Below are 27,337 nucleotides of genomic sequence, written 5' to 3' on the forward strand. Positions count from 1 at the left end.
ACCATGGGGATGTCAGATGGGCAGATGTGATGGAGTACATCTATACAAGACAAAGGACCGCCAGTAGAAGAGTGGAGAACTGCAGGACACGCATAAGGCCTAGTCAGGTATAGCACTGTATACCCTGCTTCCTAAGATGTTACTATCCAGGTTTACCTTGCTTTCCAATACGTGATCTTCCAGACTGATGCAAAAATATAATTAACTGGTGATGGTTTTGCAAAAGAATTAACTGAAGAGGCCCTTAATATTATATAAGCTCTCTTATACATTCAAAAATTTTTGATTTATAAAAATTTTGTACTTACATTTGGGGACAGGCAATACAAAACAGAGAACAATGGAAATATGTATAAGGAAAATAAGTCTGTTCAATACAGTGAACAAACCTAACAACTGAGCTTGTTGACCTAAAAAATGAAACAGCCAGTTATTTTACCAGCAAAACAGGTTTATTTGGGAACAACAAACAACTGCAATTAAGGTCAAACCAGCTACAGTAAAAGCCACAGCCAAGTCCCACAAAGAGAGGAGGGAAAGGGAGGAAGTTGGGAGCAGTTGTTTTTGAACAAAATTTCATGGAGGAAAGCGAGAGTTCAGGGTGAGGGGCTCTCATTAGCTTAGTAGCTAGGGTCTATTTCCTGTAGGAGATAAAATGTACACCTATCTATAGGTGTACATTCCTATCTATAATTGACAATCCCTCCTGCTATTTACCTAGAGTAACACTGTGTGAGAGCTCCTCCTTCTGGCCTCTCAACTCCATTTTAAATAAGGTTTCACTTTATTAATTTTCCAGCTTCCCAGGTGGCACTAGTAAAGAAACTCCCTGGCAATGCAGGAGAAATGAGAGACTCAGGTTTGATCTCTGGGTTGGGAAGATCCCCTGGAAAAGGAAATGGCAAACCACTCCAGTACTCTTGCCTAAAAAATCGCTAAGACAGAGGAGCCTGGCAGGCTATAGTCTACAGGGTTGCAAAGAGTCAGACGTGACTGAGCAACTAACACACTTAAAAATTTTCACAAGCTCAATACCAACAGAACTCTCTCGTGTGTGCTCAGTTGTGAGGCTCCTCTGTTCACGGGATTTTTCAGGCAAGAATACTGGAGTGGGTTGCCATTTCCTTCTCCAGTAGATCTTCCCAACCCAGGGATTGAACCTTGTCTCCTGCGTCTCCTGCATTGCAGGCAGATTCTTCACTGCTGAGCCATTGAGGAAGCCCTTCAATACCAATAGAGTAATGGAACAAACTGGAATAACATTCAAAAGAACTTGCTGGTAAGAAGAACTATATTCAGTAACATGCTAAAATATATCTTTGACAATGACACATTTTATTGAATAGGGAATAAGGCAGCTTCCCCAGGGATCTCTGAGAGGCAACTGAATAACAAAAACTCATGTAATTGCCTTTTGCATCTAGCACAGAAAAATATATCATACTCATATGGTTTATAAATAATTGCCAGTTTGGCCTAATCACCAAACTTTGGTAATTGTGTCTCTTAATAAGTATAAACAGGAACTCCCAATCCAGAAAGCATCCCAGCTCCATTCTAAAAGCAAACATCAGAGCTCAGCTATGACAATAAGAAAGAGAAAAGAGTTCAAATGAGCCTGAAAATTCATGATTCAACTTCATTCTGAGTGAGTTCTTTGATTCTATTCATGCAATGATCAACAGCATTAATAAGTAAAGGAATCCAACTATCTTCTGGCTGTGGGGTCACATGACTTGCTCTGTGAATGCAATGGGAAAAAGAGAAGTTAAATTTATTATACTGTCAAGGAAAAGACCTATCCTCAAAAGGGAGCATAGGGAAAACTACAATAAAAGAGGGCAAGTTTCTCTGCAGAAACTCAGCTGCTCCATAAGCAAAGCTGAAAGAAAACACTACACTCACTTTCTACTCTTTGAAATGGGGGTTTGGAAGTTAAGAATGGCTGTACAGGCTTATTCTCCAAAAGCTACTTGGGGATAAGTCTTCATACTCACTTTGTTATTTCAAGTGCCTTCTTTAAAACGGATACAAGTTTTGCAGACTAGAAAAAAAAAGAAACAAGAGAAGTTACTCACCCTGAGCCCTGCCACAAAAAGGAAAGGAGAGAGGACTTCCCTGGAGGTCCAGTGGCTGGGACTCTGAGCCCCCAGTGCAGGCAGCCTGGGTTCAATCTCTGGTCAGGGAAGTGGACCCCACAGGCCACAACTAAAAGATCCTGTATGCCACAACAAAGAACCAAGATACTTCGGGGCACAGCTAAAACTCAGCACAGCCAAACAAATAAAACAAATATTTAGCGGAAAAAGAAGGAAAGGAGGTAAAACACAGAAAGGAGGAAAAAAGGGGGGGGGGGGGTGCGGGGAGAGCTAAAATATTTTACTTGAGTATTAGAATATTTAATACTTTAGCTCTCTTCCCCCCCTTTTTTTTACATTCACTTTTTAAAAACTGACTTCTTAAGAAATAACCATCTTTAGCAATTCGTCATGTCAGTTACCCTAGAAACAATTTTAAGGAATGCATGGTACATTGGTAGCATTCATACACCCTCATGTTATTTTGTCACTGGTATTCTTAAAATTCTGTAAGTTAAAAAAAAAAAAAAAAGTTGTTTCTGCTATATATCCTGAACTATCAGCAGCTGGGATAAGAAGTCAATTTTTAAAAAGTGAAAGTGAGAAAAAAGGAAGGAGGAGAGTTAAAATATTATAGTATTTTAATACTCAAGTAATAAGAAGTCATTTTAAAAAAAACCTTGGAGGAAACAGTCAAAAACAAAAATGTTGATTAGGTGGCAGGATCATGGACTCTTTTCTATCTAGCAAAATCTTATTAATACTGCTGCCATAGCATATTTATAAGCTTTTTTATATTTAAATTTTAAAGAAAACAAAAAAAAGGAAAAATATAACCTAAATTTGTCCTAACTACTGATAGTTCCAGATATATACAGCAGAAACAACTGGGTTTTTTTTAAAAAACTTAAAATTTTAAGAATACCAATAACAAGATAACATAAAGATGTATGTATGCTACCAATATACCATGCATTCCTTAAAACTGCTTTTAGGGTAACTGACATGGCGTATTACTAAGGATGTTTATTTCTTCAGAAGTCAATTTTTTAAAAGTGAATGTGAAAAAAAAAGTTAATGTCCAAAAGGATCCTAATTCTACTCCAAGGTGTTTCCACATTGTGAAGATACATTTGATGACTCTATTAATAATTTCCACTATCTAATTTACCAAATATTATTAGGACTGATACATCTGATGGTAAAATATAAGCTATCTGCAATTTTACTTCTCTTTCCAATAAAATGAGACATAATAACTTAAAGTTTATTAAAAGAAAAAAAAAGAGAACAGAACTCTTAGCACAGGACCTAGGACTTCAAAGAAAACAATAAAATCAGATTTTTATAAAGAGCTTAACCCTTCATGACCACTCATGGTTAAATCACATAATATGTCGATATTAGAATAGAGTATGTTTCTAAACACCTATTTTGGCCTGGAAAATTAGAAATTTTCTGGAAATTTTCTGGAAAATACTGGAAATTAGAAACTTGTAACTTCACGTTGAAAGAATCCTAAAGCACTGTAATAATTAACACTTTCTCTCAAGGCATGGTTTTCTAAGGTCTTTGGGTGCGTGCATGCTAAGTCACTTCAGCTGTGTCTGACTCTTTGCGGACCTATAAACTGTAGCCTGCCAGGCTTCTCCATCCACAGGATTCACCAGGCAAGAATAATGGAGTGGGTTGCCATGCCCTCCTCCAAAGGATCTTCCTGACCCAGGGATCAAACCATGTCTCTTACGTCTCCTGCATTGGCAGGTGCGTTCTTTACCGCTAGCACCACCTAGGAATCCCCTCTAAGGTCTTTGGGTTTTTCTAAATGATTACCCAAGTGGTTATGGAAGAGAGAGTACTATCGGAGCTCATTGCTATCAGATTCAAATTCAACAAATATTTATCAAGCACAAACACATTGTACTTGCCTCCAAGTGTAACAAATAAACATATTCCCCACAGTTTAAGGAAATATCAGTGATTACTGAAATTCTACCAATTAGGTCTGCAGCTATTCCCTCAAAGCCAGTACTTACGCTGATTCGCACAGTCAGAGGGCACACAGGTGGGTATATGCTCAGAGCCAAATCATCCACACTGAAGGGAGAAAGAAAAAATAACCATTAACCAAGAAGGAACAAAGCTCAGCTAGGTGGTCTCCAGGACACAACTAAGGATGCAATGAGTGAGGAAATAATTCCCAGAAATGCATCAGTTCCTTAAACTGGGCAACCAATAAATAACCAATTCAACTGGTATTGATGGAACACATACATACCCTGTTTTACTAAGAAGTTGAGGGTGGAGGGGAACTCCCTTGGCCAGTAGGATGGGACATTAATAATTCAGTTTAAAATGTTAGGATCTGAAACCATAAGTTTAATAACTGATATAGGCAGGGTTCATCCCTGAATGCCACTAAAGTAGGCACCACTTTAATCAAGCAATCAAGCTAGTGCTGTACCACCAGAAACAGGACAAACTAATACCATGTGCCTCTCCAATATGATGCAATGAAAAGCATGAAACACTCAACTAAGTGATATTCTTGCCAAAAAATGTTTAACCTGAATATAATTATGAGAAAACAATCACATGAATCCAGATTGCTGGATATTCTACAATGCAACTGACTTGGATTCTTTAAAAATGTCAAGAAAATTTAAAAAAAAATTTTTAAATGTCAATGATAAAAAAAGCTAAAAAAGGACAGGGGCTATTTTAGTTACAAGATACCAAAAGAGAAGACAACCAAATGCAGTATGACCCCTTGACAGAACCCTGAATTAAACAAACAAACAAAAAAGCTATAGAAGATGTTTTGGAGACAACTGGGGAAATCTGAATATTAGATAATATTATTATATTCAGTATAATCTTTATCGTCAGGGAATGGCAACCCACTCCAGTATTCTTGCCTGGAGAATTCCATGGACAGAGAAGCCTGGCAGGCTATAGTCCACAGGGTTGCAAAGAGTCGGAGGCGACTAAGCAACTAACACACACAAACACATATTCAATGTAAATTTCTTAAATGTAATACTAAGAGTAAAACTGTTTGTTCTTAGGAAATACATGCTGAAATATTCAGGGGAAAACATCACTGATGTCTGCAACTTACTCACAAATGGTTCAGGGATAAAAATAGCACATCTATTTCAGTTTTTAAAAAGGCACATCTAATTACAGAGAAATAAACCAATACAGAAAAAAAAAGTGAACAACAGGTGAACCTAGATGGAAGTACAGGTACTCACTACAATACTTTTTAACCCTTCCTACAGGTTTGAAAACTTTCAAAACAAAAAGATGGGGAAAAACCTTCAGGCGACAGCACAAGTTGAGATCAGAATGCTGCTGCCTGGATGTTTTGAGTGGAGGTCACGCTTACCTAGGGCTGATCTCATCAGAAATGTCCACAATGTCATCCAGCTGGGCCACCTGATCCTTCTTTCCGTTCTCTGCCACTGAGAGCCGGATTTTCTTCAGGCAGGCTTTGGATGCTCTCGCCAGTGCAAGGCATGGGATTATGAGCTCCTGGTCTTCCTCTGACCAATATGAATCCCGATTGTTTGGACATCCCAATATATCCTCCTCACCAACATGGTTGTCAGAGCTGTCCTCCTCAATGTCATTCAAGAGGCCACAGTAAGGGTCACATTCTTCCACAGCCTAAGATACAAGATGATATATGTGAATGCCAGGAAAAAAAAAAGTATTAATACTTTTAGCATCATGTCTGAGTTGTCCCCAAACTTCAGCCAGCTATTTCCCTAAATGGCTACAGAGCTGAATCATCTCACACATGCTGTTCTAACTCTCCTAGTGCAGCAATGGAACAGACAGGAATGGTACAAATCACACCCCCACACGGGGCGGGAGAAGATGGGTGATGGAGGATGGGAGTGAGGGGGGACCCATGTGGTCCACACTTAACACATCTTCTCTCTTTATAACCAATCCTCATCTACTAGACATAGAGTGGCCTTCCAATGACCATCAAAGAAAGAGGTCCTCTCACCTGCTCCATCTCCTCATGTGCATCCTTCACAAGATCCACACTCTTTGTCAGCACTGAAAGGGCTGCAGCTTTGTTATCTATGAGTGAAGAATCAGAAGCACTACAGTTAATGGAGAATCCTGACAATTCTCTTAAGTCTGCAAAAAGCAACAGCATTCTCATCTGAAGAGAGTGCCAAAGACAGTAAACAAGGGCAGCAGTTGAATGTAAAATTCTTCTTATATACATCCTCTGGGTGCCCAGGCAGGGGGGCTAAAAAGCTTTCTGTCATTCACCATAGGAAGAAATACAATGGTCACATGATGTTTCTCAGCAAGGTACCCTTGGATGACCACTGCTCTTGGCCTAGCAGGCTCTATCCCATAACTGCTTCAGTGTCCCCAAAATACTGCCCCTGGGGCAGGACCAGAAGAGAAAACCACATCTGTTCAACAAGAGACAGAGCCACAGCCAGAGGTTGTTTGAGTTTAGAAGTTATGTGAACTAAAAAGACTGACAAAAAGAATTAATACCTATCTTTTCATGTTGGTGATAAACTAGACCTATTTCACAATACACACATACTACAAAACTGGCATCTAGATGTGTCTGTCAGCTTTGGCCAGCAGGGTCAATGTCTACTTTCCACCCTCACCCACCTTTTGGGATCTGAGGTACACGTTGGCACGCATCCCAGACACTGTTGTAGGAAATCAGGTTCTCAGGGCTGCTGAAAGGAATCAATAAGGATATATCAATAACCTGGGTTCCTGTCTCCTACAAAGGTCCTTCCTGCTGGTCATTAATCTCAGTTATCAGTAACTATGCTGTTAAAATGACTTTCCCCCCCCTCCCAGAAGCAAAGAACCCCATTACCCAATAACTCCAGCTGTGGCATCACTACCTCTGGGCTGGATTGATGTAAAGTGCTTCCACAAGCTGAGCCATGTCATCCACGATGTCCAGAGTGGCGCTCCGCACCAGCTTTCGCAGGGTGATGCCTGTAGCCAGACCCAAAGACTAAGCAGCCTGTTCGTCTTTCCAGAAGTCTGGAAAGTCTTCCCGAGAATCTAAGCTCTACAGAATTTGAGGTAATGTGCACCCACATGCTTTAACTGGAGTGCCAACACAAAACCCAGGTCTTATGTATATCCCCATGTCATTTGCTTGCTCCTCCCACCATTCCTTAGTGGTATTATCCAAAAGAGATCTGAAACAAAATCATTCCATGACAGCATGTATTCATTCATTAAAAAGTAGTTTCTTGGGACTTTCCTGGTGGTCCAGTGGCTAAGACTCTACACTGCCAACACAGGGGCCAGGGTTCAACCTCTGGTCAGGTAGCTAGATCCTACATGCCACAACTTAGAGTTCACATGCTGCAACTAAAGACCCTGCATGCCATAACAAAGACTGAAGAGCATGCCTGCCGCAACTAAGACCTGGCACAGCCAAATAAATAAAATAATAAATATTTGTTACAATAGTGATTTCTTGACATTTGTGGATAAAACACTTCAAGTTTAAACCACATGAGTAACCCTGAAGATCCATGAGACATTTATTCATTTATAATTGTAACCTAATAATAATCAAGACACGAATATACAGGCAGAGCTGGGGGCCACTTAACCTATAAGGGAGCTCAGAAACAGCATGTGATGAGGAGGAGGAGCTTGGGGATGGCACTGATAACCAAGCAGTATCTGTGGTGATTATAATGCATTAGGAGACAGAGAAGCCAGTGAAAATTAAAAACGTTAAGAGTCAGGTAAGGCAGGGGACATGAGAACACAGTATCTGAACTTTAGCACAAAGGCTTACTTATGGAAGTCACTTATATAACTACCTTTGACTGCACTTAATGGGACAAAGTTACATTACATGCTCAAATTGAGGAAAAGGTAAAATTCTCAGGACATAAGCTGTTACATTAGCAAAGATCTACCCCATAAACTGAACACTTATGTGTATGGAGTGGCTTACCCTGATCCTTGGGAAACAAAGAGTACACTGCAATAATTGCCTTGATGGCAGCATGCACTTGTTCACAGAACCTCTGGGTTTCCTATGAGATGATAAACCAATTTCAGAAAGAGAAAAAGAAATGGATTAGATCGATGTGGTCAAGCCATCTACAGGGGAAAAGAGCAGACATCTGTACGGCATCATCAAACATTTTCTGAAGTCCTATTATGCACCAGGCCCTGTGCTGTTCTCATCACATACCAGGGAGGAGTTAGCTGGATACCAGATACTGAGCAGAAACTCAGTAAGACATGAAGAAACTGTAGGAAAAACATCCCTGATACTCTATATCCCAAGATATCTGTGATTAGCTTTGAGATATTCACCATATCTTAGACCAGGAGTTGGTAAACTAGAGCCCAAGGGCCCAATCAGGCTCACTGCCAGTTTTTGCAAATAAAATGTTTCTGGGACACAGCCACACTCATGCGTTTACATATTGTCTATAATAGTATTCGCGCTACAGAGGCAGAGTGGAATAGCTGGACCGCAAAGCCTAAAATGTTTACTATCTGGCCCTTTACAGAAAAGTTGTCAGCTCTATCTTAGACCATTAACCAGTTGTCTATCTCTCTGCCTCTGTGTCTGTCTCTGTCTGTCTGTCTCTAACAGAATCTCAGTATACCTAAAGGAAATTAGCATGGACTTTACAATGCTCAATGTTGACTATTTTCCTTCTAGGCAATCACTGGCTTTCCCTTATCTTCCTTGTCCTCACTGCTCTGCTAAATTCCAAGCCAGTGCTATGCAAAATATGATCTACAGATTGGTGCCAGTCCATAAATGATCTGTTACCAATCTGAGATGGATAGGTACAACGATTGAGAACACTTAGAAACTTTTATGTCAATTTGACATTGTTTCAACATCCAAACATATAATTTTGTTAAAATACCACGTTGTAAGGACTGGAATTAAAAAAAAACAAAACAAACCCATTCTTTGGCAGAATTAATGTGCTGAGATCCTATGAAAGCAATTGTGATTCAAATATAATTCATATAAAGCCATATTCTAATTTTTCATCTACGAATGAAAAAACCACTGTCCTGATCATGTACAGAGTAATCAAACTGACAAAAATTAAAGACAAAGATAAAATATTAAAAGCAACAAGGGAAAAGTGACAGATAACATACAAGAGAACTCCCATAAGGTTACCAGCTGATTTCTCAACAGAAACTTTTATCACTTGTGTAAAAAGAAGAAACCATATGCACTTAAGTGTGGATATGCATAGCATATACATGGAATAATACAAAAGGTACCAGAGACAGGAGATATAAACTTTTTAGCACATTTAACTTTGATATCTTTTGAAACTTATACTGTCTACATTATTAAGTATAAACATAATTCTGTACAAAAGAGTATTATGTAGTATGATAGAAAAGATGGAGCTCAAACATCAGAGAGAACCTAATTTAAGACCTAGCTCCACTACTTATCTACCTTAACCTGAGCCTCTGAGCCTGCCTGTTCATCTGTCAGAAAGGGATCATGTATGTGAAAACACTTAGCAAATAGAAAGTACTTGAAAAAAATGTCAAAAAGGAAATAACCAGGATGAACTTCAGAATGAACCAATATTTAGAAGAGCCATCTACCCCATGACAACTACTGCATTCGACAGTTTGATCTTCAGAACAATCCTGTGGTGTGAGAACCTTCATCTTACTCGACAGACGAGGAAATTAAATCCCCAGATTTGAGTGTAAACGGTGGAAAGAAAATGAGAGGCTTCCGAAGGAATACTGAAGCAGCACAAGAATTCTAGAAAAGTGACGCCCACCTGTGGAGATGGCAGTGGAAGTCGAGAGAAGGCTACGGTCAGAGTCGTGGCTTCCCTTGACACTGTCACAGCTGCCTCATCTGGGTGGGGTGACAGAGCAGGTGGCAAGGCCAATATGTTAGTGCCAAAAGGACAAGGCTGCAACGGCTGCACGGACTTTGAAGATAATGCGTTCCCTCTCCACCCCTGCCCGCTGAGACGTCTCAAAAACACCTCCAAAAATCAGTGTTTTATATTTCAATCTCGGAGGTACCAAGGATAGGTAAGTAGGAGTATCCCCGCAGAGAGGCTGGGGCGGGGCGAAGCGGGAAGGAAAGGAGTAGGGAAGAGAGGAGAGACAGCAGTCTCCAATAGGAGAGGCACTCACTGAGTCTTCTCCAAAAGGCCTCCCGATCAAACTCCTTGGTGGTTTCCTGGGCTTCGCCGACTAGCGGGTGCGGGGTGTGGGCCGGGCGGCGACAAACGAAAGAGCACAGGTAAGCGGAACGACCTCCCGGCCCCACCTCCTCTGCCCGGACCCGCCGCCGCCACCAAGGCCTGGCCCCCTCCCACCCAAGCCCGCCCCTGCGGTCGTCCGTCCCCACTACGTCAGCTCACCCCGCACTCCGGGAAGCAGCTCCCGCAGCTCCCCGGCTAGGTGCCGAAGCTGCTCCAGAGGCGGATCCAGGGTGGGGTCTGGGGCTGCAGTTACAGCCGCGCTCTCCATCTCAGCACCGCGTTAGGAGCCAGCAGAGTAAGCCCCCGCAGCAGCTTCCGGAGCCGCACTGCTGTCTCAGCTCCTCTTCCAGGCCGCAGGTTCGCTTCCGGCAACAACCTGCCGCGCCTCGGAAGCCCAGCCACGCCCCTTCCGCTCTCAAAAGCCCCGCCTCACTCTCGCTCCTAGCGACACAGGCAAGACCCAGATCGAGTTATTTCTTATTCATCATTCATTTATTGGTATTTGATTAGTTGAAAACACCCCGACTGAGGAAGCAGAGAGCCCATAATCCTGTTGAAAAGAGGGACTAGGAACTAATCAAGGGTAGTCAGGGGCAGGTCCAAGTTTGCACGTTCTCTGTCCCTAAAGTGGCCTCCTTACAGGCTGCCAAGTTCCAGACACTGTGCTAGGTACTTTACATGAGGTAACTAAAAAACACACTGAGTGGGCCTCAGATACTCCCATATCCACCAGCCCCTGCCCTGTGGATGTCCTAGATAAAGGCTTTCTCTTCATAAAAGTAAATCAACCCTTTATCTTCTTGGGGAAGGAAGGAATCATGGCATTATATAGAGAACTTTCTGCAGTCCATTCTGCAAGAATCAGTAGTAGGTAACCCCCCAACTCCCAGGTGTCCAAGGAACAGCAGCTCCCTGAAGTTTGCCCGTCAATACTGGCTTTCCGCCTGCTGCTGAGGCAGAGGCCTGGGCTACAGAGGTGGATGAGGACATACAGACTTCAGGAGCTCAAGTGGCTTTTTAGCCGAACCATGAAGGCTCCAAGCTCAGCAGAGTTCAGCGACCAAACACAACGAATGAGAACAGGTGTTGCCAGTGTCAACCAGGTCCGTAAAGGAGAGAGTAATAAAGCTAGGGTGCCGTATGTCATATGGAGAAAGTAGCAGGAATAAATATGCCAGATGTATAGCAGTAACATAAGTAGGTGAACAGGTATAATTTGCAAGTATTTTCCTTGACGGAGATGAGACCTGAAGCTGTGGCCAAAGCACCGCTGCAGCAAAATCCAACACAGGTAAACCATCAAGGGGATGTTAAAAAACACCAGCTGGAAAGAACAGAACGGAACCATTAGCTTATTAAGCCCTGGTGGGGTCAGGTCTCACTAGCACATTATTGGTGGCTCCTAGAAATATGTTGCTTTCTCTCTTGGAGGTTAACTGATCCTTTATGCCTTAATTACACTTGTGTCATTAGTTGTTTATTTGCTTGCATCCTTTTGTTCATCTTAAAGGCAAGTGTCATTTCATTTCTGTTGAAGCCCTCAAATGTCTAAGGTAGAAATGAATATATATGTCTATGTACAAACACACACACACATACATATATACAGTACTCTTTTTTTTTTTTTTTTTTTGGCAGAGTGAGGGGGGGAACTTGGATATCAATATTTTTTCTTTACTTTCCATTTGTAATTGAAGTAACATAATGAATACTGGAATACAAACTAGAAGATTTAACATTTATAATCCAACCATAACTACAATAAGAGTTTTCATTCACCAAATAATTATTGAGCACTCATTATGTGGCAGGCACTGAGCAAGGCTCTAGGCAAGGGACACACTGATGAACAAGTCAGAAAAGATGCTTCAGACAGCTTACATTCTACTACAGAGAAGAGGAAACCCACCCCCCAAAAAAGAGGAGGGGGAAGATAATTACAGATGGTGATAATTTCAATGAAGAAAATAGCTGGTTACAGAGCAACGGGAGATGGGCTCTCTGAGGTCTGAAGGACAGAAATGAGTCAGTGGAAGAGCATTCCAGGCAGAAGAACAAATGAAAAGCCCAGAGATGGGCCCGTCTCCCATTACCCTCCTGTTGGCCTGGAGCATGATAAGGTAGGTGGAATTTGGGGCAGTCAGCAGGACCCAGATCATGTCACTGATCTGCTTTAAGAGTTTTAACTGACAATAGGGAGACAATAGCAACAACGGGAAACCAGTTAGGGGGTTACTGCAGTAGCCCAGGCAAGAAATAATTATTAGGTACTTCCCTGGTCCCCCTGATTCACTGCAAGAATCCACCTTGCAATGCAGGGGATGTGGGTTTGATCCCTGGTTGGGGAGCTAAGATCCCATATGCCATGGAGCAACTAGGCCCATGCACCGCAACTACTGAGTGCATATGCTCCAGAGCCCAAGCACAACAACTAGAGCACCCAAGTGCTGCAAGGAGAGATCCCTCATGATGCAATGAAGATCTTGCATGCTGCAATTAGGGCCTGACACAGCCAAATAATTTTTTTTTTAATAAAGAAATATGATTAGGTAAGAGTGGTGGTAACGGTGACAGAGAAAAGTGGTGGATTCAAGACACAGACAGTGCTACTTGCTGATGAACTAGATAAAAAGTGTGAGGGAAGGGGAAGAACTTAAGATGCATCCTAGATAATTTATTTAAACTGCGAAGAACTGGCGAGAAACAGGTTTGGGGATACAAATGAAAGGTCCTGTTAGAGGTATATTAAGTTGAGATTCCTGTGAGATATCTAAGGAAGATGTGAAATGCCAGTTGTATATACGGGCACATGAGGTGCAGAGAAGAAGTCTAGGTCAAAGATATAATAGATTTATGAGCTATGGGCCTAGATGATACATAAAGTCCATTCTTGTTATACTATTTATTAAAATATGATTGTAAACCCACCTTTTGGTAAAGGTTAGTTGGAATAAGGATGCTCCTGTCAAAGCTATGGTTTTTCCAGTAGTCATGTATATGTATGTTAGAGTTGGACTATAAAGAAAGCTGAGCACCAAAGAACTGATGCTTTTGAACTGTGGTGTTGGAGAAGACTCTTGAGAGTCCCTTGGACTGCAAGGAGATTAAACCAGTCCATCCTAAAGGAAATCAGTCCTGAATATTCATTGGAAAGACTGATGTGAAAGCTGAAGCTCCAACACTTTGGCCGCCTGATGGTGAAGAGCTGACTCACTGGAAAAGACCCTGATGTTGGGAAACACTGAAGGCAGGAGGAGAAAGGGACGATAGAGGATGAGATGGATGGCATCACCAATTCGATGGACATGAGTTTGAGCAAGCTCCAGGAGTTGGCGATGGACAGGGAAGCCTGGCATACTGCAGTCCGTGGGGTTGCAAAGAGTTAGACACGACTGAGTGACTGAACTGAACTGAAGGATGCTCCTGAGAGACAGCCTCTATCTACATAATAGAAAACTGAACTAGACCTGGATCTCGTCACATATGAAATGCTACTAAACAAAATATTCTGGCTTGTGGTCAGTGTTCGCTAGGCAGAGATCTTCCCTACTTGTCTGTCTATAACCCTGCAGATCATGCTTTACTGTCCTCTTATGAGGCTGTGAACTCATTTTGAACAATGTTTTTGGATCTCTTATAAAACTTCAGATCATCACCTCAGATTTTTGATCCATTAGCCCCATTAGGTGAGAACAACCAATAAATAAATTGTTAGGTAAACAGTTTTTAAACCTGTTTACAGAGATTTGCTACAGGTCTGGGTTTTTTATTTGTGTTTGTTCTAAAGAAATCTCAATCCAAATGCAAACCTAATGTATCAGTGTTTTCATAAACAAGTGAACTGCTAAGACATAGCTAGAAAGCTTCCACTAGGTAACTGATCCACTTTTCTTGTGTGTCTATTTTCTCTTTCCTCCCTCTGAAATAGTTTCCTTCTTCATTATCATAACCAATTTTGGTTTACTCAGAAGTCTATCATTTATTCTACCATAAGTCTCTTCTTTCACTGTTTGTAGATGAAAAAGCACAGTGAAACAACCAACCAACCAAAACCTCTCTTACCTCTTATAAACCTTCCTGCCAAAAATGTATTTTAGATGCTTACAAGAGTGGTGGAAGAAAGAGCTTGGAAAGCACTATAAAAACAAATAAACACCAAATACTAAAGACTGCCCTGCCGGTAAGTTAGGACATATGATCTGTGGTATTTAATTTGGGATTTTGGATTTAATTTATAATTGTTATGCAATTAATCCAGCAGGACCAAGATGTTCTTAAATTGTATTTCTGAATTCTTACCTGGAGAATTCCAACTATAAATGTTATACTGCCTTGTAGGAAATGTCCATCAACAAAGATTCCAAAGGAAAAGCAGCAGCCCAATTTGCCTTTAATGATTTCACCAACAAACCATGGGCCTGAAAGAGGCAATGGACAGGAAAGGAATTTATATAACTATGACTCTGATTACACACACAAGATGCATTTTAGGACTAATGAAGAAATATAAGACTAGTCATCTATAAGCATTTATTTGCATAGCTTTTCTTCTCTGTTAATCTCTGTGTTGTACCCAATATCCCAGGTAACCAATTATTTGCTCTTTTGCACCCTATTTCTCTAGATTATAAAATTGCCTAAGTGCTATATCTGGAATAGATTCCAGAAACAGACTGGAGTACATTCACAAATTTTAGAAGGTTCTATTGCAGTAATGCATTAACTTTCCTTTAAGAAGCAAAGAGGTACTCCAGAGACACCATACTTAATTTTCCAGATAACTGAAATTTACTCCTTTAAGCAATGACTTCAACCACTTTAATCATTCTTAAAGGTACTTCTTATCTTTCTTATTAATATTAATGAATGCATTTTAACCTTTTCTTGCTGCCCCACAATCCTTACTTTGTACATCAACTACATACTCAGGGTTAACATGTTCATAGCTTAACTCACTTCTTTATTTTAATTTTTCATCTGCAATGCCAGAATGACTTTTCTCTACTCTCTGTTATTATTTACTGCTCCTTCTCAGTGTGCAGGTTTCTGGAACTACTGTATTGTCAAGAGTGATTAAGGGACAGTCAGATTTCCTTTCTCAAAATGCAATACTAACATTTGCTGGTAAGAGTAGAGTTCAACTTTAAAAAGTCACAGGCAATTTTCTCAGATATATATTATATATACTCCATTAGATACATCTTAGTTTAAGTTTCAACCTTTAAAAATGGAACAACTTCTCCTCTTCTAATGTTTCCCTTTATAGTCAGGAAGCAAATCACTTACTTTGGTCCTAGTGGAAAACAAGTGTCTGAAACAGCCTCAACCCATCTTCTAACAAGGAAACCAACCTCTAAAGGGGAATCTGCCATAGCTTGTTATACAAAACTGTGAAGAGTCATATTTTTATTTAACTACTTTCTGTTCTCTGGTGGGAGTAACTAATGAGGAAATAAAAGTCCAAAGATGGACTAGAAGTATAAAATATAGACTAAAGATATATTAACTCCTAAAGGAACATTCATAAAAAGCTCTAAAAAGAGACTCACGGGGCTTTCTGTTTCCGTAAATGACTAAAGTGATTTTGTCAGTATTGAGTATAATAATTAATATGAGAAGAGCTCAGATGCCTGAACTCACTGCTTATCTCACTTTCTCTCTTTTGAGCTGAGTTTTTAGGAGTCACATGGTAGTGAAGAGTCATTCAACTACATACTAGGCATTGTGCTTACTGCTGAGCATAGAGAGGAACAAGATAGATAAGACATCAATCCATAGTCTAATGAGGGGAGAGATGACATACACAGAAGGTAATCATAAATTCTGACAAAGTAATGAGAGAAATAAAGTGTGGTGAAATAGAGGACAAAGCTTTAACGTGATCAAAGGTTGCTCTGAGGAGATGACATTTAAGCTGAACTTCTATCTTCTATTATGGTTCTACACAAATACTAATCATCATGGTCCTCTCAGCACCCTTAAGTTAACCGGGTGTTGATTAAATGTCCTTTAAGTTAGGAAAGGACTACTGTATCCCCCAAGCTCGTGCCCCAGGAAAGGAAGAGGCCACGTGCCAGTCACTGTGCTCTCCAGAACCTAAATGGCTAATGTTAAAATTCTCAATACATTCTTTGGCAGAATTCTCCACAATCTCAGGTTTCCTCAATGACTTACCCAGCACTGTATACAGGGTCAGCAACAACACAGAATAGTAGGAGATATTCAGTTTGCTCAAGACATGAAGGGAAAATGACATCAAATTTATAAATCCCAGTGGTCCTAAACAGAATAAATTGGAAAACTCCAGTAAACACATTCAAAGTTCAGGTTCTTTAAAATATTTTCTAGAAGACTTCCAATGGCTATCTACTACATCTTCAGCAAATCATTTGTAATATGGATGACATTACTTTAAATCAGAAGTTGGCAGGAATGCTGGTAACCCATTTCACTTAGAATTACAGAAGGTAGGAAGTTCAAAGCAATGGTGTAGTCGCAAGACACACACACACACACACAAATATTCTATGCTCAAAAAATGATCAAGTCTTTGTTTTCCATGAGACTTAGTATCCGAATGTACAAACTTCCAAAAGTTATATCAAAGTATGTCAAAGGTCACCCAGTGTTCTGAGTGCACTGCAGCACTATTTATAATAGCTAAGACATGGAAGCAACCTAAATGTGTGCATGCGTGTGTGCTCAGCCATGTCTGACTCTTTGCGACCCCACAGACTGCAGCCTACCAGGCTCTTCCATTCATGGAATTTTCAAGGCAAGAACACCAGACTGGGTTGCCATTTCCTATTCCAACACGCTAAGTTTAAGACAGATAATCAACAAGGATCTACTGCATAGCAGTTTTGGTTCCAAATTGGGAAGAGCTAACTCACTGGAAAAGACCCTGATACTGGGAAAGATTGAAGGCAGGAGGAGAAGGGGACAACAGAGGATGAGATGGTTGGATGGCCTCACCGACTCAATGGGCATGAGCTTGAGCAAGCTCCAGGAGTTGGTGATGGAGAGGGAAGCCTGGCATGGTACAATCCATAGGGTTGCAAAGAGTCAGACATGAGTGAGTGACTGAAAAACAACAACTATATAGCACAGGGAACTACTATTCATTCATCTCTCATTCTAGTCTGGTACTTCTCAAAGTACTGATCCACGTATCCATTCATGATCATTATTTATTTATTTTAAATATATCATTCTTTAGCCTTAGAGGCAGCTACACTATAAATTTTAAGCAATGATTCTCTACTTTGGCCGTACATTAGAATAACCTGGGGGAACTTTTAGAAAATACTCATGCCCAAGTCTCACTCTCCAGAGATTCTGATTTAGTTGGCCTGGGAAAGAGGGGAGTTGAGGCAGCAACCCAGGGGATTCTAGGCAGCAGGACTGAGAGATACTGCTTTGGACAGTGCCGTGCTTCTCAGCCCTACCACACACTGGAATCATCTATGGAGCTTTAAAAAATCTACTGATGCTTAGGTCCTACCCACAGACATTCTGTGTAAGCACTGAAAGTTCTGTGTAGACACTGCGATTTTAAAAGTTCCCCAGGGCATTCTAAGGTGTAGTCAGATTGAGAAGTGTTGTTTACAGAAAAGAACTGACCTGGAGTCAGACTCTTACTGGCTATAAGACACTAGATAACCTACATTAACTCTGCAGTCCTCAGTTTTCTAGTCTTTAAATGGGAGACAATAATACCTACCTCACAGGACTGTTGTAAGATTAAGTAAGATGATATAAGTAAAAATACGTTATGAATGTTAAATAACTATACAAAAATACTGGTAGTCCCACATGAGGCTGAGCCCTCCCTCAATTATTTATTTGTTTACATTTTGTGCAACAATGCTTTTTGAACTTTTTCACAGAATTTTTAAAAATATATATAAGCAGGAAAACATTCAGTAGGATATGTATACTACCTATGCAGTTAATCATCTTATAGTTTAAACTTTACTACAGTCCTCCCCTTCCCCATAATCAGTTCCCAGGATTTCATCCAAGTCAGGAAGGAATAAGGAACATTTATTTCAACAAGTATCAATATTTATTGTCTGTAATGCACAAACTCAGTGCTGGGTGCTGTAGAAAACAGAAAAGAAGTACTAAACAAGAGCTCCTATATTGAGGAACTTGAGTCTGATTGAGGAGAAAATATATACATTTGAAGTTGTGATGTAAACAAGGTGATTGGCTGGTTAAACACAGAGTTAATCCTTAGGAAGCGCTCTTGGGATTCAGAGACACAAAAGTTCATTATGACCTGAAATGGTTGGAGAATATGGTGCGGAAAAGGGGGTTTGAAGTGAGCACTATAGTTTGAAGGATGCACCTCACAAGAGATCAGGCAAAGACAGTCTGCACTGATATTTACTTAGTCAGGAGATTATGGGATGCACGAAAGTAAGGTCTTCTAAGAATAAAAGGAACCCATGGTGACTAACCTTTATGCTCTGGATATGCTTGATACCGAAAAATAATGAGAACGATGAGCTGCATCAGCACAATCATCACAAATGTGACCCGGGCCTGCAGACCAAGAGAAATTAACGTGAGACAGACACATGGATACATCTTCAGTGTTTATAAACAGCCCCATTAACACAAATGGAAATGACATCATTAGGACAAGTGACTATATAAGAAAAATATACAGTCAAAGAGACTTGAAAATCTGATGCAGCCAAGAAGATAATTATAAGGTGCCTCAGCATTTGTCTTTTAAGATTTGGATACCTGGACCAACATTGAAACTAAATAATTTCATACAGTTACATAAAATCAAATTAAAATAGTCCACTTTCAGTGTACTAGGTTAAGTATAATTTGTACTGTTTTATTTAAAGTCTTATAAGAGTGTTACAAACTTACAGGGGGAGGGCAGAAGGCGGGAAGGGATAGTTAGTTAGGTAGTTTGGGATGGACATGTACATACTGCTATATTTAAAGTGGATAATCAACAAAGACCTACTGTATAGCACAGGGAACTCTGCTCAATATTATGTAACAACCTAAATGGAAAAAGAATTTGAAAAAGAATAGATACATGTAAATGTATAACTGAATCACTTTGCTGTACTCCTGAAACTATCACAACACTGTTAATCAACTATACTCCAATATAAAATAAAAAGTTTTTTTTTAAAAGTATAAAAATGAAAAAAAAAAAAAAACCCAGTATGCAGTACACTACAAGCTGAATGAACAGAGACTGCATTTCCTTATGCTTTCTCCACTAGGAAATCACTCACTTGAAGATTAATTCATAGTAAAGAGACATGTAATCTAGGTTCTTGTTCTCCAAGTATGGGCCCCACGTCATCTCTGGAATCACCTTGAGCCTCTTAGGAATGCAGAATCTCAGGCCCCATTTCAACTCTACTAATCAGAATCAGCGTCTTATTCACATTTCCAGGTGATTCATAAGTACACCAAAGTTTTCAAAACCTGATCTAGGTGACTATTAAAATTCCCCAAAAGAAAAATAAATGATTTGTAAAAATGAGATGCAAATGTCCATTAGGCATATTAAGTTCAATCACACAAGTAATAAAAGTAAATTAAAATAATAAGTAATGCACATTAAGTCTGTGAGGATATAAGAGGATATTAAGCTATCTTTGGAAGGTGAATGAAGGGGGTTTAAATTTTCTTCTCAACATTGTAGTGCATTTTATGTTAATACCCAGGAGAGGGAGATCTGAGGAAACTAGACTGTAAATTGCCAAAGCTTCTCTGAAAGACAGTTTGACAGTGTATATTAAAAACTAAAAAAACAAAAAAATATATTTATTCATTCAAGAAATACTTATTTGAGGGTCTACTTGTGTTAGGCATACCAAAAAGACATTCTTGCCCTCATGGGACTTATCTTTTCATGAGGGAGAACAAACCAAAAACAATGAATATAATAAATAATTCTAAAATCTGTATAATTATATAAATTATATAATAAATAAATGAAGCATGTAGAATGTGTCCATTCTTTGATCCAACAATTCATTTCCAGAAATTTCCAAAAAAACTAATAAATGCAGAAACAAGCAATATTTTTACAGTGGAGGGAAAAATTGGAAACAATGCTCAACAATAGGGAAATGGTCAAATAAATTAAGGTATATCTATGACAATATAATACAGCCAATAAGCATCATTTATAAAACAAATCTGATGTAAGAAAATCATCAAAACAAATTTCTCAATAGAAAAAATCAAATGGAAAAAGAGAATGAAAAGTATATTACCATTTTATAGTAAAAACTTATATCCAAATGTAAATAAGAGAAAAATAAACAAATAGTATTGTAATGAGAAATACAATGGTTATAATGGTTAGTGTGATAAAAGAATGATGTGGGGTTCATTGTACTTTATTTCTAAATTTTCTAATTTTTCTATATTAAGCATGTATTATTTATGTAGGAAGAAATATTATTTTTGAAATATCCTAATTTAGCACAGTTCCTATAATTCCCTTAGTTATCCTTGTTTTATGTCATTACTTAGAACCAGGTTCCAGAACAGGTACTACATGTCCATGTCTCCTCTTCTTTTAATTCAAATCAATTTAAAGTCATTGTATTCTTCTAGACAAACAACTAAACTTTTAATTTGATAAAGTTCTGCTTTCTCATCACATGAATATATTATTTATGACATTAGACCTCCCAAATCTAGTAAAAACATGTATAATACTAAGTTGAATTTACTCACCACAGTACAATGGTCAGTAAGGAGAATAAATGATGCCAGGAGATCAAATCTGAGATGAATATCCTCTCGAGCTGAAAATATGTGCTGAACACTCTTACTTCTTCCAGCAGAATCCTAGTAATAAGCACAATAGGGAAGCAACCCTCATGTACAAATATGTACAATGTTCCAATATTAAGTTTCCAATAATTTTCGTCAGTTATCTCAGAATAAGTGACACCTTTTTTCACTTATTTTTGAGTCTTCCTATGAGAACTTGATTTTTTTTCAGAGTATCTTCGTACTTATTTTTTTTAAACTTTAAACTTTTTCTTTTGTACTGGGGCATAGCTGATTAACAATGTGTGGTAGTTTCAGGTGAACATATGAGCATTTTAAATAAAACTTCTTTTAAACTTTGTAATTCCAGATTTGAATTGGAAATATCGGTGTGTATCACAAAGTAATCTTTAAAAAAAAAAATCGGTATTTCCCTTTGTTTATTGAAAAGACCTAAAAACAGTAATGAGCTAGCTGAGCTAGTGCCCAGATTTTGGTCTCAAAATAAAATTCCCCACTACAAGAAACCAATGCTCTTTAGAGAAGCAGCTGATTCCAATTCTTGAGTAAGAAATGCACAAGGGCTTGGAACATCTTTGTACCAGAAAGCAAGAAAACTTAACAAGGACTATTAGGATTGTATCAGAAGACTTAGTGGCCAACTTAGAGAGGCTCCTACTAGCCAAAGATGGGACAATTGAGCATCAAAAAGAATAAATGCAATGGAGTGAAACATACCATGTTTTTTTAAACTATGAATTCATAATGATACTAAAAGACTCATTTGGTTACCTTTAGCAGATGGTAGAGAACTCATTATTCTGAAAACAGGTTTAGAAAAGGGAAGGTGGAAGATGAATGAAGACTTTATCCTGCCTTTCCTGTATGAACTCTGTATCTGGGTATCAAATTAGGTGAGGCAGATTTTTTCTTTATGGGACTCTTCTAATTAATACTCATATAATTAAGAGTGGCAATTTGAATATCACCAGTTTATAACTCCAGTGAAATAATGTATCTAGTCTCAGACTCTCAGTACATGCTAGAATTCCCACAGTGAAAAGCTGGTCGGGTGCTTCATAATGAACGGAGGATACCCCAGCATTGTGCCGGCACTGGCTTGTCTGACAAGGGCCAGTTGCTACATGTTCAGGAACTTTGCAGACCAGCTAGTGTGTTGGTAGCTTAAAACCAGCTACAGGAGGAATATTTATAGTATGGAAATTGGTATAAATCAAGTTCCTCCCTTCAAACATGCCCCAAGTTAGTGGTTAAACATTTACCAGCACACCACTGTGTAGGGTCAACAATATCTACATACAGTGATCAATTTTAATATTTTTAAAAGAGAGACAACCAGATATTATAGGCTTCTGATAAAAGCATAAAACACCAAAGGAAGTATTCCTGCCAAAAAACAGAGACTCAAATATGATCAAACCTTAAAATCTAACTACCAGTTATAGAAACTAGAGGGGGTGGAAAATCATACTACATAATACCACATGGATACAAACACCAAAAATCCAGAATACAGAAACACTACAGGATAAAAGGTCCAGTTTCCAAAGCAAACAAATTGCAAGGGGAAAAAAAGAAGGCGGATGGAAAGGGAACCTATAGATTATGAAACTGAAAAGACAAATCAGCTAAATGCAATATTTGAGCCTTGCCTGAATTCTGATATGAACCAACCAAATGCAATATAAATGACAAAATGGGAAAACTGGAACATTAGCTGGATAGTTTGAAATTAAGGTATAAGTGTTAATTTTTCAGGTGTGATATGGTATTATCATTACTTTTTTTAAATAGTTATCTTTTAGTGATACATACTGTCATATTAATATTTACACAGATGAAATAACATTGTGGTACAGGGAGAAGTAGATGGGGTATAGATGAAACAAGACTGTTCATGAGTTGATAATCTTTAAAGTTGGGCGATTCATTAAAGTTGGGAATTCATTATAGTATTATCTCTTTCATTTATTTTAAAAATTACCTATCATGAAAAGCTATAAAATAGCAAAAAGAACTTGCACTGGTGTTTATCAAACTTTTATTTCTCAAATGTGCTTACTCTGAATTACATATTCTTGGGTTTTTTTTTAAGTTTTTATTTTAATGCAGAGATTCTCTTTGAGATATAGAGATTTCTAGAGTTTACTCTTTAAATTAGCAAAGCAGGCACAATAATCTTACATTCTGGTTCTCAAACTTTAGTGCACATCAGAATCACCTGGAGGGATTGTCAAAACATAGGGTTAGCTTCCATCTCCCGAGTTTCTGATTCACAGGTTTGGGATGGGACTTCTAATGAGTTTCCTGGTGATGCTGACGCTACTACTTCAGGAACCACATTGAGAACTGATTGAAAGGTCTAGTTGCTACTAGGTTGCCTGGAAATGTACAGATAATCAATAAATCATGCATAGATAAAATAAATCAGTGTCTTCTCCCATGAATTTTTCTCTCAGATTTATCTATGGTAAACTGTATTTAAAAGGACACAATTTTCTCATTGATGAATAAGGGGACTAGGTTCCCTATTTTAGTATACAGTAGACTAATTTCTTGGAATTATATTCATGTAGACAGAAAACAGATCAGTGGTTGCCTTAAATGGGGGTGGAAGGAAAGCAGTTGCAAAAGGGTATAAGAAGACTTTTGAGGGAGACAGATGGTATTGATTTTTGTAGTAATGGTTTCAAGGATGTTAAGAAAGTCAAAACTCACCAAACTGTACTCTTAAATATATGGGGTTTTAAATATAAATTACATCTCAAAAACATGAGAAATATGAAACTTATAAAAATATATGTTATTTCACATTTTTATTAAGGATTCAACTAAGCAGGCAGAAATGTTTTGAGGAATGTGAACTATGGTTTCTTCCTTAAAAAACAAGCAATCCAAAGATTTGGGTGTTCCACCTTCCTATAAGGAGCAGGTCTCCTATGGTTGCTCTCACTTGTTCCCCGTGACTGTAAAGATGGGAGACAATTTATTCTACGTGTACTTATATCTTCAAGTTGTTTTAAAATAAGCCAACTTCTAATATGAAAGACATTAAGGAGAGCATCCCCTCCTTCCACATCCTACCCATGAGTTTCTTCTTCCTTCTAAGCAGATGGGTTGCACTGCAAAGTGCCTTCTCCTGTTTCCTCATCTATGAACCGGGGATAAAACTTAAATCATGGAAGATTGTTACATGTATTTGGTAAAAAAAAAAAAAAATTCTAAGTGTCTGGCATCTCCTTAGAAGAAGCTCAGTAAATAGCTCCTTCCTGCTTAAAATCCTTCTCTGTGACACACATATAAAAAAGATGACAATAATTACATGTGTTTTCTGAAGGATTACTTGGCAACCTTCAAACTAAGACTTAACATTAAAAGATTAGCTTAAAACTGTCATCAAACCATAGTGTGGTAGAGATGGACAGGCTTTTTTTCCAGAAACTAATTTTTTAGCACAGTCTATCACCTAACGTGTTTCAGTGTATTGATAAAACTGCTCTATTTTGGTAATGATGATCACTTTCTACTCTGGCAGGTCTGCTGAATTAAATGCCCCACAAGCTGAATCAGAAAAGGGATAGGCAGGCAGTCACTGCATACACTTTCAGTGCCCACTCCCCAAACAAAAAATCTCTTTGATGCCTTGAAAATTCTCTATCCTAGGCTTTCAAAATAGTAAACACAATTTTCCTATACTTGGAGACAGCAATCAAAAGTGTGAACACATAAATACATGTTTTCTGACTTATTCTATTATCTTTAGGTATACTGGGGAAATTCTGGCCAAAGTTGGAAGAAAGCAAAAGAGTGATTCCCTGGGATTAAAAAAGAAGGAACTGTAGTTGGTAGTTGCACACTCATGTTCTCTGCCCAATGTTCAGCCTAACAGCAGAATTGCTCCTGAGTGTCTATGTTCAGAACATATTAAATCCAGTGTATTCAAAATTTTTTACTTAGTTTCATCTTAATCAACTGACAAAAAAAAAAAAAAATCAAAGTTCAATGTGGTTACTAATCATTTACATACCGAGTTGAAAATTACTAACTTACCTGAACGATTACTTCTATGTTATGTGTCTTATTACTGTAGTTTCTTGGGTTCCACTTTAGTATGAAAATAGGACCAGACAAATGACTAGCTTGCCCTAAATGAACTCCATCAATCTTAACTGCAACTGAAGTAATGGAGGATAAGGAAAAGGCCAAGACTCTAAAATGAAAGCATAAATGCATGGTTTTAGGTATTTGCCATTGTTTCTATAAAGAAGAATAACCCTGTTATAACCTGAAAAGATGTGAGTACAGTAAACCTTCCATCGGTTGATCTTCAGGTTCCTGAGATGTGGAACCTGTGGATTCAACCAACCATGGATTGAAAATATTCAAAAAAGAAAAATTTCACAAAACTTGTATTTGCCATGCACCAGCAACTATTTACACAGAAGTTAAATTGTATTAGGTATTAAGTAATCTGTTGTTATTCAGTCACTAAGTTGTATCCAACTCTTTTGCAACCCCATGGAATATAGCCCAGCAGATCCTCTGTCCACGGGATTTCCCAGGCAAGAATACTGGAGTGGGTTGCCATTTCCTTCTCCAGGTGATCCTCCCAACCCAAGGATCGAACACACATCTCCAGCATTGCAGGCAGATTCTTTACCACGGAGCCACCAGAAAAGCCCACAGGTAATCTAGGTAAGATCTGAAGTATAGGTTATAGGCAAATACTACACCACGTTACATAAGAGACTTGAGCATCTGAAGACTCTGGTATTTGCAGGGGATCCTGGAACCAATCTCCCGGAGATACCGAAGGGCAACTGTAAAATAGACCATTACACTCTGCAACTGTTCATACGGCACTATTCATATGATCTGATTTCTTTTTAAACGGTGGCTTCTGGAGTTGTAAAACTCAGCAAACCTGAAAAGGTGAGAAATTAGAAACTATTCTAAATCTAAATCTGATATCCAGCTCCTATCAAGAAACATAACTGAGAGATATATGTTCCACTTACCTAGTAATCAAAAGAAATAAATTAAAACAGCTTGGTACCCTTTTTTCCAGAATAATAAGGAAATATTTTTAAAAGTACAGTATCCAATAATGATAAGAGTTCTGTGAAATTTGCACTACTATTTCTCGGTAACATTATAAATTAGTACCTGCTTTATAAAATAATCAGGTTCCTTGTACACTGCTGGTGAGAATGTGAAATGACACAGCCACTATGGAAAACAGTATGGCAGTTTCTCAAAAAATTAAACACAGAATTACCATATGATCCAGCAATTCCACTTCTGAATATATACCCAAAAGAACTGAAAGCAGTGACTGGAACACATATATTTATACACATGTTCATAGCATTATTCACAATAGTGAAAAGGTGGAAGCAAAAGTGTCTATCAACAAATGAATAGGCTGGTAGGTTTAGTTGCTCAGTCATGTCCAACTCTTTCACAACCCCATGGGCTATAGCCCACCAGGCCCCTCTGTCCTTGGGACTCTCTGGGCAAGAATACTGGAGTGGGTTGCCATTTCCTTCTCCAGGGGATCTTCCCGATCCAGGGGTCGAACCTAGGTCTCCTGCATTGCTGGCAGACTCTTTGCCAACTAAGCCACCTCAACAGATGAATGGATAAACAAAATATGGTATATACATGCAATGAAATAATATTTAGCCTTAAAAAGGAAGAAGATTCTGACACATGCGTCACAATTGGTGAAGACATAATTCCTTGGTGGCACAGTGGCTAAGAATCTGCCTCCCAATGCAGGGGACATGGGTTCAAACCCTGGTCTGGGAACATTCCTCATGCCTCAGAGCAACTAAGCCTGTACACAACCACTAAGCCCGTGCTCTAGACCTTGTAAGCCATAACTACTGAAGCCTGTGCATCTAGAGCTTGTGCTCCGCAACAAGAGAAGCCACTGTAATGAGAAACCTGCACATCACCAACTAGAGGGTAGCCCCAGCTCGCTGCAACTAGAGAAAGCCCGTGCAGCAATGAAGACCCTGTGCAACCAAAAATAAACAAATAAATCTGTAAAAAAAAAAAAATGGGTGAAGACATTACACTAAATGAAAGAAACCAGTCACCAAAGGACAGATAGATGATTCTCCTATATGAGGTACCCAAAGTAGTCAAGTCCATAGAGACAGAAAGTAGAATAATGGCTGCTGGGGGCTGGGGGGAGGGAGA

General features: G+C 38.9%; 2 protein-coding genes across 4 annotated transcripts in view; both read right to left on the reverse strand.

Moving 5' to 3' along the window:
• Positions 1-433: 433 nt before the first annotated feature.
• On the reverse strand, positions 434-10,728 carry CCNDBP1 (cyclin D1 binding protein 1). Of its 2 annotated transcripts, none has more exons than XM_043920311.1 (11): positions 10,496-10,728; positions 10,266-10,325; positions 9,899-9,978; positions 8,065-8,146; positions 6,983-7,079; positions 6,738-6,805; positions 6,100-6,176; positions 5,470-5,750; positions 4,115-4,175; positions 1,998-2,044; positions 434-1,741 (listed from the first exon to the last, which is right to left on the reverse strand). In XM_043920311.1, exons 1-11 carry the CDS (start codon positions 10,602-10,604, stop codon positions 1,627-1,629), a joined length of 1,077 nt encoding a protein of 358 aa, XP_043776246.1. In that variant the 5' UTR covers positions 10,605-10,728; the 3' UTR covers positions 434-1,626. The 2 variants fall into 2 exon arrangements, with proteins under 2 accessions (XP_043776246.1, XP_043776245.1); XM_043920310.1 differs by having other exon boundaries at positions 6,738-6,808.
• Positions 10,729-10,806: 78 nt separating this feature from the next.
• TMEM62 (transmembrane protein 62) overlaps positions 10,807-27,337 on the reverse strand; it is a 34,398-nt gene continuing 17,867 nt past the window's right edge. For both annotated transcript variants that reach the window (XM_043920309.1, XM_043920308.1), the window contains 6 exons: positions 25,181-25,340; positions 21,071-21,184; positions 18,802-18,886; positions 16,511-16,615; positions 14,636-14,754; positions 10,807-11,660 (listed from right to left, as the gene is read on the reverse strand). In XM_043920309.1, the coding sequence (XP_043776244.1) occupies positions 11,334-11,660; positions 14,636-14,754; positions 16,511-16,615; positions 18,802-18,886; positions 21,071-21,184; positions 25,181-25,340 (910 nt within the window). In that variant the 3' untranslated portion in view covers positions 10,807-11,333. The remainder of the gene's footprint in view (positions 11,661-14,635; positions 14,755-16,510; positions 16,616-18,801; positions 18,887-21,070; positions 21,185-25,180; positions 25,341-27,337) is intronic.

Source organism: Cervus elaphus, chromosome 12 (assembly GCF_910594005.1).
Source record: "Cervus elaphus chromosome 12, mCerEla1.1, whole genome shotgun sequence".
NCBI lineage: Eukaryota > Metazoa > Chordata > Mammalia > Artiodactyla > Cervidae > Cervus > Cervus elaphus.

Bases quoted from the DNA above. Each gene is read 5' to 3' on its own strand.
- CCNDBP1 (XM_043920310.1), bottom strand. From the start codon at position 10,604: ATGGAGAGCGCGGCTGTAACTGCAGCCCCAGACCCCACCCTGGATCCG. The intron at 9,979-10,265 runs GTGAGTGCCTCT...CACCCCACCCAG, and splicing joins GGCCTTTTGGAGAAGACTCA to ATGAGGCAGCTGTGACAGTG. The intron at 6,177-6,737 runs GTGGGTGAGGGT...CTTCACTCATAG, and splicing joins TGTACCTCAGATCCCAAAAG to ATAACAAAGCTGCAGCCCTT.